The 12,491-nt window shown below is 35.2% G+C and overlaps 1 protein-coding gene across 1 annotated transcript in view; it reads left to right on the forward strand.

Moving 5' to 3' along the window:
- Nucleotides 1-10,064, forward strand: part of LOC112057967 (growth arrest-specific protein 1) — a 38,737-nt gene extending 28,673 nt beyond the window's left edge. The window contains exon 3 of the mRNA XM_024098582.2: nt 1,523-10,064. Within this exon, the coding sequence (XP_023954350.2) occupies nt 1,523-2,014 (492 nt within the window). The 3' untranslated portion in view covers nt 2,015-10,064. The remainder of the gene's footprint in view (nt 1-1,522) is intronic.
- Nucleotides 10,065-12,491: the final 2,427 nt, after the last annotated feature.

Raw genomic sequence — 12,491 nt, forward strand, 5'->3', positions numbered from 1 at the left:
GCGCTAATTTCAGGAACTACTGGTCCGATTTGAAAAATTCTTTCAGTGTTAGATAGCCCATTTATCGAGGAAGGCTATAGGCTATATATTATCCCCGTATTCCCTCTATGTTAGTTGTGGTCATCAACCACAACTAACATTGAGTTGACAATAAATTTCCTCTTTTGAGTGCCTCATTTTTCATTCGCTAGTAACACATCTAACAGTATTTAAAATTGACTGTAAAGATATAAAAGTGTTGACTAACTAACTAAGCCTACTTGAGAGAAAAATATGTAAGTAATAATAATTTATGTACATAGGTTGTTCCCCAAAACGTTTTAAAATTTCGTGTTCCACATGATTTACGGTAATTTCACACAACATTTTATGTAGTTGTCACTTCGGACTTATCGTCCGCCCGTGGGATATTCTGGTGTCGTTAAAATTTTTTACAGACATTGTTATTGTATGGCAGAATTTACGACTTTCCACATAATATTCCCGAAAACTTTATGTTCATTCGCTTTTTAATAGTTCAGTGTTGTAAAATATTTTCAGATTTATTTTTAGTCGAATTCTTTAATGGCATACGTGCCCGTATATACCTAATTATTGCCTATTGGTCTTGTTAGGTCTATAACAAATAAAATTTGTCGGAAGGACAATTCGAGCTATATTCGTATACCTACTAGCTTTTACCTGCGGCTTCGCCCGTGCTTTATTCGGAGTAAGACTGATTATGGTTAGATTGATTTATGGTTGCTTTCAATTTCCATACAAACTTCCACTCCCCATTTTAAGGAAGTGGGGGTTAGAAGAAGACAAAAAGTAGCCTATGTCACTCTCCAGCACAAAATCACGTCATTTCGTCGCTCCGTTTTGCCGTGAAAGACGAACAAACAAACGGACGGACAGATAGACACACACACTTTCACATTTATAATATTAGTATGGATGTATGTTTCACGTAATAGGGGAAAAACCGTAATAAGTATGGACTGACGTATGATGACGTTCAGTTTCGTCGTAGTTTTATATTGACAGGCCTTATGCAATTGTTAGACCTTGAAACTGTACTGTTGGTGAGGCAAGAGTTTCACTGATTGTAAGCGTAGGGTCTAGGGGTTTTACCTAATACTAAGGGGTTCCTTTTGCCTGGGATTCCCGTATTATAGGCACGGTGGTTGCCATGCATTAACATTCGTTCGTTATCAACCCATATTCGGCTCACTGCTGAGCTCGATCTCCTCTTAGAATGAGAGGGGTTAAGCCAATACTCCACCACGCTGGCCCTTCACACACGCAGAGAATTAGGAAAATTCTCTGGTATGCAGGTTTCCTCACGATGTTTTCCTTCACCGTTTGAGATACATGATATTTAATTTCTTAAAATGCACACAACTGAAAAGTTGGAGGTGCATGCCCTGGACCGGATTCGAACCCACACCCTCCAGAATCGGAGGCAGAGGTCATATCCACTGGTCTACCACAGCTCAATGCATTAACTTTGCCATATACTTAATCAAGAATTTTGTTGCAGTGCCAATGCGAAGACGAGTACTGCTTGGAAGCAAAACAACGGATCGACGTCTGCAGGCCATTGGTGATGAGAGGCGCTGCCAACGCCACAGCGTCCTGTAGACTCTCGCAGCTGATCTGCTTAGCTGACGCGCAATGCGCTACGGCTCTGAGGTACTACAAGGAACTCTGCAGATCAGTGTACCGCGGCAGAAAGTGCTCCAACAAATGCCTAAACTCCATACAAATTCTTCGCAAGCAGGAGAAAGCTGCGGCGCTTCAAGCGTGCCACTGTGACGGCAACGAAGACTACGATTGCCCCAAAATGCAGAACAATCTAGCTAGATTATGCTTTCACAAGCATTCGAAGAACCTTACAAACAACTACCAGAGAGGCTACGAAGAGAGGCACAAGAAACATCACCCACAAGTGGTCTCCTCAGCGAGTTCTGTCACCACATTTAGTGCATTATTTATACTTTGCACATTTTTCATGATTAAGCAGAACACGTGACAGTGAGCTTTGAGGTCTACCTCATAATTGTAGTTAAACTATCGAATTAAGTTTTGTAAATATGTATAGATCAGTATTTTAAATAATGTTGTATTTAATGGAGGATTTGCAAGGGATCGAATGTAAATGAAAGTATATGTAGTGTGTTTGCGTTTATTATAAGTTATCAAGAGGCTTAGTTAAACATGATCTAAAGTTTAATGATATAAATTAAATATGTAGTCATAGTTTCGCTGGCCCATTGATCGATATAATTATCGTTACCAGGAGCAGCCTATTCAGTAAAGTTGAAATTAAAACATCGCTCATTTCAATAGCAATTTCGTTGATAGGGACAATTTATTTTTGGCTTCCCAAACAAATAAAGTTCAAATTCTAAGAAAACTTGTTGAAGGCTAATATTACAACTCCGAGTATAAAATAGCAGAATGAAGAATCACACCGCCTGGTACCTATAATTAAATCTACGAAGTAAAATCGGTACTACACTAGTTGGGTTACAGATTCATCTCGATGATTTCAAGGGTTAGGGACGGAATTACATATTTCATGCAGGTGTACCAATTATGTTACCCTTCTGTCATCTCGTTAATCTCATCGCCGGTATCGGTACTTTTAGATAATATCGTGTCGTTCCAGATTGTCGGTCATGATTTTGTTGATATCGGGTTGAAAAATCATCCGTTTGGAGTAGTGTTTGCATTGTAGATATTGCCAGGGGCGCAAAATATGGATAAAGTCGTACTTTAGCTACATACACATCGAACTTCAGCCTTAACGTAATAGTCATTCGAATTAAGTAATCGTGAACACATTCTTTCATATCCCATCCGTACAGTCTTGACGGACCAAGCACATAAGTCATCCAACGGTGAGTGGAAAGTCGTCTATAAACATAATAACACTTCGTAGACCATGCAAGGAATACGTCCTACAAAGTAATGCACTGTATTTATCCTAGGACGTAATTATTAAGTCACGTGTGACTGTCATTACACCTTTAGATCTGAACAAGCAATGCTGCTCGGAGGCAGAATTGAACAGTAGGTAATATTCCAAGGTGATTTCTGTTACAACTGAGTTGCAACATCATCCCATCGCAAAGTCAATCTTGTCCAGACACACTTCAGACTTCATCCGTAACGTTTAACCCGAATGAAGTTGAAGTGAACACTGCTCTCCAGTCTCCACGAAATCATCTAGTTGCAATCATATTGACTGGGTAGGGTCCTCATCACATACACTTCAGACTTCATTAGTAACGTAATAGTCATCCAAATAAAGTTCATAACAAACACAGTTTTCCACGAGCGCATGGTCATCTAGTTGCAAAATCCATATTGGTTGGGTAGTGTTCTCTTCGCACACATTTTGGACTACATACGTAACGTAATACCTAGTAATCCTAATAAAGTTCATAGTGAACACAGCTTTCCACGAGCGCGTGATCATCTAGATGAAAAATCCATATTGGTTGGGTATTGTCCTCTTCGCACACACTTTGGACTTCATCCGTAACGTAAACTTCACCCGAATAAAGTAACGTATAGAGCTCATAATGAGGACAGCTCTTCACTCATCTAGTTGCAAAGTCGTATTGTTCTCTTCTCACACGCTTCAGGCTTCATCCGTAACGTAATAGTCATCCGAATAAAGTTCGTAGTGAACAGCCGCCCACGGGCGTATGCGCGGGCATCTCCCCGCTATAAATACAGCGGCGGCGCCGGTGGTCCGGTGACAAATGCAGGGTTGTTCCTGCCGCGGCGCCACGCCGATTGATCTACAGCCCGGCGCGGTAACGCGACTTGTCAGACACACGAATATACTCACCCACTCTTCGTCGTATAAGCTGATCGCATACTAATCAGCACGCACTGTGTCGCCGCACGCGCTGTGTTGCCGCACGCGCCGAATGCAGCTCACTTTTGGGCACTAAATACACATGTATGGATTACTTTAAAAGTTAAATCTTGAATAGGATCTCACTTTATCTTCAGGCCGCAGGCCACCCAGGTCGCCACTGAGAGTGTTGATGGTGAGCTAAGGTACACTGCATACCATATGCATGCAACCTAAGGTGTCGATTCGCAACCTTGATTTAATTAATAAATTCCCTGGCTGGTTCCTTTGCAGTTTCATTACGCTGAATAGCTTAGTGGTACGTTATTTTTTCTTTAGCGTGGTAGCTGGTCATGGCCCAAATTCCCTCCAGAACAGACCTAAGCTAATTTAGAAATTACCTATGAATCGAACCCGAGACCTCTCAGTTTTAGAACAATGCAATTCCATTGCAGACAACACCACCAATGCTGCTGTTGTCGAAATATTAGACCGGTTTGTTGGCTTATCAACTTACTTCTTGATATATGTAATTAGTTCTCTATAACTTTAACGATTAGATTTTTTTATTACGTAGTCTACAAATTAAGTCTAATTTTGTATTAAAATTGTGACATCTTACAAGTTTAAGTTACTTAAGTTTTAGACTGTGACGCATATTGGTTCTGGAATGATGATCTAATTTCTAGTGCGTCTTCGAACATCATCAAAATTTTTTGTTGCGGATCACGTTTAGTGTGTGTTCAGCATCAAATTAATTTAGATCATTAGAGAATGCAATCATATAGTCAAGCGATTAACTAGAATCGGGGAAGTGGATGACTGGAGTGGCTAATTCCGGCGGGCGAAACACTAATCGCCTTTCAGTGATATAGACGCGTTACAAATATGCGGGATGGGATGCCAGCTACTTGTTATTTGTTTTTTACGATTTCTCTTCTCTGACATCCTCTTTAGATGTTGGCCTTAATAGATGCGGTTCATTAATAAATAGCTCGATGAAATTTATATTGATCTACAGGCTATTTCCGTACCTTCTTTGAATTGCGGTAAACTTTTCTTCGTCTTTCACGTTCGTTTAATAGCTAACATTAAACTATGTCGTGATCTAGAATGTAGCGAAACAAATCTAGTAAACGCTGAGATGTGATTACAGGAGAAATGAGGCTACCTTAATAATACTACAAGTACCTTAGTATATACTTAGCTGTGAGGCTTGTGTTATGGTTTCTACATCAGCATTTAGTGATTTGAGCTAGCTGACAGTTCTATCGTTTATTATTTGTGATAATATAGCTCTAGATAACTACGTGGAATAACTTTTGTTTTTTAGAACAAAATAAATTACATCTTTGGTCTTCGTTAAACGTTAACCCTAGGTAGATGGACGATAGTATCAATTCAATTTACTGGGCGCACCTTGTCACTTGTTACTGCTTCTGACGCTTTATGTTGAAACTAGTACTCTGTTGAAACATGAGTTGAATTTTATATTAAATCTACCGGCTATAGTTCAATATTGCACAAAATAAAAACATTGGCATTGCTGATTTTAGACAGAAAAATTTCGGTTTCATTTTAGTTAAGTTTTGCAGTTTGCTTTTTTAAATTAACTTTATTTATTTTTATTTAGGTAAATCAATTAACTATTATACTAACGGCTACTTAGATTTTATATAAAGATATTCTATATGAACATATCTAAGACGTTTATTTAGATACTCTCCATATCTATGATTTAAATAATACTAATGATCCGTTATCGAGTTCACTCTAGTATAATAATCTCTCACTCTTCACACTTCTTTCATTAACCATTCTTAGTTTTCTTTTCTGCTTCTTTGTGAATGATCTTGTTTTGTTTGCATTATTCACTGTAAATATATTCCTATAACACTGTAAGTAATGTATTCAGTAATGCTATAGGTATTCCACGATTCTAACATTTATTTTTACTGTGATGTTGACGTAAATGGCAATCTTAATTTAAAATACACCGTGAAATATACACGTCGTGATATTTCCATGAAGAGTCACGGAGAGGAGTTAAAATCGTGGTTTCTTTGCACGTTAGGCTTGGTATACACAGCTTGCTGACTTATAATAGGCTTTAGACACTATTATAGGCAATTCTAATTGTTTTTGACTCTTTAATATAGCATGACTATTAGTTTATTAGCATTTCTATTAAATATTACTGTGTATTGTTGGACACTTTATCAGGTATTAAGTAGACCTAATTAGAATATCTCCTGGAACATGGATTTTTTTCTTTGCTATTCCACTATCTAGTTTATATAATTTGCATGTGATTTGATTATAGTGACAGAAATACTAATGTATAATATCTTTATGTATATTGATTATTTCAAAGACTACGAGTAAATAACACGATTTGGATAGTAGGTAGTTAGTACATGATACAGTATGAAAATGATAACTGTATTATTATTAACTGTAGGTTTGCAAAGCGTAGCTTGATCAACTTTTTACTAAAATGTACTCGTATGTTTCTAATACAGTCGAGTATATTACACAGTCAACAATATGAATAAGAGTAGAAAAGCTTAGTTTATTTTACATTTTTTTCTATTCAATTAACGTTTGAAACTACTAAACTTTTATAAAATTTGCCCAAGTAACATTACAAACACATTATGAACAATATTTTTTTTTTTTTATTCTTTACAAGATAGCCCTTGACTACAATCTCACCTGATAGTAGATGATGATGTAGTCTTAGATGGAAGCGGGCTAACTTGTTAGGTTCATCATCAATACGTAGGTTTTGTTTAACTGAGATCAAAAATCAGTGACAGTTATAACAAAATTGCGAATACAATAAAAATGTAAAACATTATGAGCGTTAGTTATTAACAGTAAATGTACTTTGTCCGTGTATTACTACCCTTACTTTTGTGGTCTCGTAATGAAGAGGTCCGGAACCGGTTTTGACCAAGCAAGGTCTTATAAACAGACAAATACGAAACTCAGCTTGGTTTATATAGACTCCAAAAGTTTCAACAATAAAAATAATGATTTAAACTTTATTCCCGCTGATTCTATGGAAATAAATAACTAAGTATATAAAAATAAGTTTTGTTGAGATTGATATGTAAGTATGATATGAAAGTAATGGTTAAAAATACAGATCTTATGGTATATTAGCCATATCAAAATAAATGCAACAAAAGGTATGTATTAAAGGAACACTAATCTATTATTGAAAGACAATACCTACTCGTATTAACACCTCTTAGGCGTATCGAAAAGTGAATAATGCAAGCAAAGTTGACGGTAATAGGTAGTTGAAATATTCGAAACGGTTATTCAGAATGGTCTACAAAAGGTGTAGAAGTCTTTATAAACGTATACTTATTTATTTATCAAGACGTTAAAGTTCTTGAAGAAGTTAACCAGGTGTTCAATAATTATTATTTATTAGTTCAACAGGTGAGATCATATCAACTTTCTGACTTGTGCTCGACTTTTCTTTTTGCCTTTAGTTTTTATCTTTAGGATCCTTGGAAGTTCCTGGATCCTTTCCCTCTACAACATCTTGTTTGTGTTTCTCTCCGATTGTTGTCATGTAAGATGATACGCTTAACAAAAAGTGTGTTCGGGTTTTTAGAGTACCGTAGTAAACAATATGGATCTATTTACCGTCATGGTTTCGCCCTGTTTGTGTGTGCGTTGTGTTTGTTTGTGTAAAACTGGTAAGTTTAGGAAAAGTTCCGTAGAACTTTTTTTTAAATTCAACCGAAATAATTTTATAATTGTTAGAATTTGGTAATATTAGTTAGGTTTCAGTGTTAATATATTATTTTTAATTCTACGGAGATCTTTACTGCTATTCGAACTTTAGAAGCAGCAGCTTGGAATAAGGATTTTGTGCTCAACCCTTATTACTCGACGATCTTTAAGCCAGGAGGTGCGTCGTCTGCCAGGTCTTTGTATTCCTTGGATGTTGTATATTACGCTGCAAAATCTGATATTACATATGTTCCCCAGATATAGTTTCCTGCTTTTAATTTTCCATGAGCTTCCGGTTTTCCGGTAATTTTCTGCCACCTTGTATATCCATAGTATTCAGTAGTAAATCCAAGTAGGTTTGGATAAGTAAAACTTTATTGTAGATGCCATGCAGAAAAGTGTTTCAGTTAAAGTGTTAACTGAATAAGATAATCCCCTTAATATTAAGTGCTGTGTTTGTCAAAAGCCTATTACATAACTTTTATTTTCATATAGCACCACCCTCAAAACAACTTATAATGTAGTAAATAAGAGCACATTGTGGCGGAAAACTACGGAACCCGTCAAACGTTCGGTCGGTTTTATTTCGAAATAGGTTGTTCTCAGTATAACTAAAAGTTTTTTTTTAATTTGTCACGTCTTGTTGCGTTCAGTTGCCTCACATGTTTATACTTTAGTTTTATCCGGAAGGGATTTATCTTTTATATTTTTAGCAATGGCAATGAAAAAATACCAAAAACAATAAACTTCATTTGTTAACCAATTAGCAAAAGGCGTTAAATAAGGCAGTAGTTTGTCTATAAAAAAGGTGTCACTTTTAAAGTGTGCTTTTGATAAAATCATCATTCACTTTGTATGCAGCCCACAAGAAATGTTTTACTTAAGTTCTGTCGCCAGAAATGTCGACCGAATACGAAATTCAAGTGGCGATATTGTAGCGAATATAAATTAAACTGCATTTATCTTTTTACTTTGCGTTTTTTGGTGCGTGAAAAATATCAACCAGCACTGGTTTGACATATATTCTTATTTTAATTCTTTACATGTTAGCCCTTGACTATAATCAGACCTGATGGTAAATGATGATGCAATCTAAGATAGAAGCAGGCTATCTTGTTAGGAGTAGCATGAACATCCATACCCCGGTTTCTACACGAATGGTTTCTTACATTCTAGCACGAGGCATTCGAACTGTCTTGTGTAGGACTCAAGTGCTATTTCAGATGAGTTTCCTTCTAAGCAACAACTTTAACCCTAATAAGTTCACCACTCTCCTTCTTATCTTAAACTTGAAAACACTTTAACACAAATAAGCGCTACGTAACTAAACTCGCAAATCCATAAATGATGCATATTTGTAGATATTATCTAACTTATATAATGTTTCTGATTTTTACCTTTCTCATATGATTTTGTGGCCATTTTTCCTTTCAGATTGCAAATACTAGACTGCCAGATTTTTCTTTTATTGTACCATATGTTTACATGATACAACAAATGTTTTAATGTTGTACAATCAAATTAAAATCATTATATTTTGTGTGTGTGCTTGAGTGTGTATGTGTGTTTATGTGTGTGTGTGTGTGTGTGTGTGTGTGTGTGTGTGTGTGTGTTTTGTCATTTGTGTATGCTTCTTCTAGTTAGTTTTTAGATAGTAGACTGGCTGTCATAATGTCGGTGTTAATTACATTCTTAATTAGTTATAGTAAAAGAATCTATGCATTCATTTTTAGTTTTATGTTCTGATACATATTTTAACGAAAATATATGAAATAGTATTATATTTACATAATGTTTGACCCATTAACCATAATGCCTTAGTCCTGAATGTTCTGGGCATGTTTTTAACACAGCTTCTTCTTTGTTAGTGAAGTATAAATAATTCACGTATTCATCAGATAAAGCATGTCTAGCATGAAAAACATGGTGAATTGTCATTTGAATCATTAAATACTTAATAAATAATTTGCAGGCCAAATTGGCAAGATATCGCCATCTACATCTACCGACCACCTGTATATATAATGCATGTATCTGCAAATAAATAAATTGATTGATTGATTGATTATTACTACTAAGTAAATCAAATTAGAGACAACGCAAAAGCAAAATTGTTTCTACCATTTTTAGTTATACTGCTATTTCTATTTATTCCATCTATGTGTAAGTTATTATTTCATTTATTTATGTTAAAATAGAAAACCCTATTAACCACAGTTTACCAAAGTGAGATTATTAGAATAAATCGGAAATTGTAAATAAATGTTATGTAGCATCGAATATAATGGTAATCGTACAAAGTATTGTAGGTTTATTAATATAAAATTATAATTATTTATTTAGTTAAGTTTAGCGTTTAAGGATTGTTGCATTTGTTTCGTTTTCGTAAAATCTTTTATTTTTAAGAATTTCAGTTGTATTTATTTTCTAAATTTCCAATAAATTTGTCTGTTTTCTATTGCTTTGGTCTAATTTAAACCACTTACTTTAATTATTTTTAATTTATATATTGAGAAAAGATTTCATTGTTTGTCTACATTTGATAGGCTGCGAAACTACATAACTTTTTCACTGTTTGGAAGCTGCACTATTCCTGAGTGCTATACTGTATCCTCTTATTCCTACGCAACCTCTATTTAATGACTAGCAGAACCGCAAGTTGAAAAAATTTTTCAAATCGGCTTAGTAGTTTCGCAGCCTATCAAATGCAGACAAACAATGAAATCTTTTCTCTTTAAAATATTAGTATAGATGATGATGATGATGATGATGATGATGATGATGATGATGATGATGATGATGATGATGATGATGATGATGATGATGATGATGATGATGACGGTGATGATGATGATGATGATGATGATGATGATGATGATGGTGATGATCATGATGATCGTCGACGACGACGACGATGATTATGATGACATAAGTTGTGTTCTAAAGTACGGAACTATGTACTTATCTGTTGGTTGATTGGTTAGTGATTGGAGTGTTAGTAAACAAAAAAAATTAACCGACTTCAAAATCACAAAAATAAACTAAAACGCGAAAAATAACATCGTATGTGCTACCTTCCGATCACTTTGAAGACGGTTCCAACACAGTGATCGTTTAAATCATAAAGTTTTAGGATTTTCCGAAGGTTCTTTCAGAAACGGCTTTAATTAATACGCCACTGGTTTGGCACCACCGCTTTCAGAGTCATCAGAATGTTTTTTGATGAAAGGATTTTTTAAAAACGGTATAAACTTACTCTCTCTACCTACTCTTATACCCCCAAATTTTAATTTAAACTTTTGATTAAATGTCCAAAAACGCTCTCCGCTATGATGGTCTATTTATATTATCTGTGAGTTGTAACATTACGTCAAATAAGTTTTGTTTAATAGTTTTCGTTACTCACTTTTTTAATTTAAAACCATGATTTTTATACTTATTTAAACTGAAAGTATACTAATTAACATTTCTGTACTTAACGAGATTCCAGGAAAACTGTGAATCAAAAAAGCAATCAGCAAAGCATTTTGATCGTTTTAAAGCAAAAAATCTGACACCCTTTAGTTTAATGTGTTTATGTTTACTAATATTATGACGTCACGGAATGGCGAACAGTGTTTTTGGCGTTTGGAAAAATAGATAGGATACGCAATTTTCAACTTGAGTTTTTAAAATAATCTTTTACTATTTTTTATTAAAATTGGTATAGTTCGAACCCTTATTCCAAGTACTATGTGAAATTAATAATGTATTAAATTTGATGAGTTAACTACCCTATTGTTCGTTAAAATCACTGACGTACATCAATATTTAAAATACCTATGTTAGATAGATTAGTATTCTGCACGCATTTATTACGAATTGATCCTTTTAGTGATCAAGTCAGTACTTCGCTCATTCGTGAGATTCATGTTAATTGTCTGGAAAACAGACTTGTGGTAGGAATGCGAATTGATTGCACTCAAATGAAAAGAAACTTATTGGATTGGTACCTACTTAGTAACTATAATCTATACTAATATTATAAAGCTGAAGAGTTTGTTTGTTTCATTGAACGCGCTAATCTCAGAAGCTACTAGTCTGATTTGAAAATTCTTTCAGTGTTAGATAGCCCATTTATTAGTCGGTAGGGTGGTAACTAACCACAGCCGAAGCCTTCCACCAGCCAGACCTGGACCAATCAAGAAAACCTCAATCGTCCCAGCCGGGGATCGAACTAAGGACCTCCATCTTGTAAATCCACTGTGCATACCACTGCGCCACGGAGGTCGTCAAAATCTTCCAAAAGGAAGGTTTTCTTATTGAAATAATTGAATATTGACTATTTAATATTGATCAAACTTCACCGGAAATGTGTCACAAAAAGCTCGATTACCTACTACTTAAAAAGAATACAATGTCAGACTAGTATCAAATAATGGGGAACTTTGGTTTAGGTTGTATAATAAAATAAGCATCAAAATCAAAAATCATTTATTTCAAGTAGGCTCAGTTTACAAGCACTTTTGACACGTCAGTTGACTATTTGTAAAGATTCTACCACCGGTTCGGAAGGCAGGTTCTGCTGAGAAGATACCGGCAAGAAACTCAACAGTTGCTCTTTTGAAAAAGTCATACAGTATTATAATTTACAATTGATAACAATTACTGTTTACATTTCTTATAGTTTTACTTCCTGTGTGAAGGTGGAAGCTGATCCAACGGCCTCCAAGCATCTTTATCATTAAGGAACTCATCAATGTTGTAGTACCCTCGACTAAGTAAATGTTTTTTAACACATTGCTTAAAGCTATGCATTGGCAGGTCCATCACAGTCTTGGGGATCTTATTATAGAAGAGTACACCCAAACCTACAAAAGATTTTTTTACTCTTTGGAGACGATAT

This window comes from Bicyclus anynana, chromosome 20, assembly GCF_947172395.1.
Source record: "Bicyclus anynana chromosome 20, ilBicAnyn1.1, whole genome shotgun sequence".
In the NCBI taxonomy this organism is placed as follows: domain Eukaryota; kingdom Metazoa; phylum Arthropoda; class Insecta; order Lepidoptera; family Nymphalidae; genus Bicyclus; species Bicyclus anynana.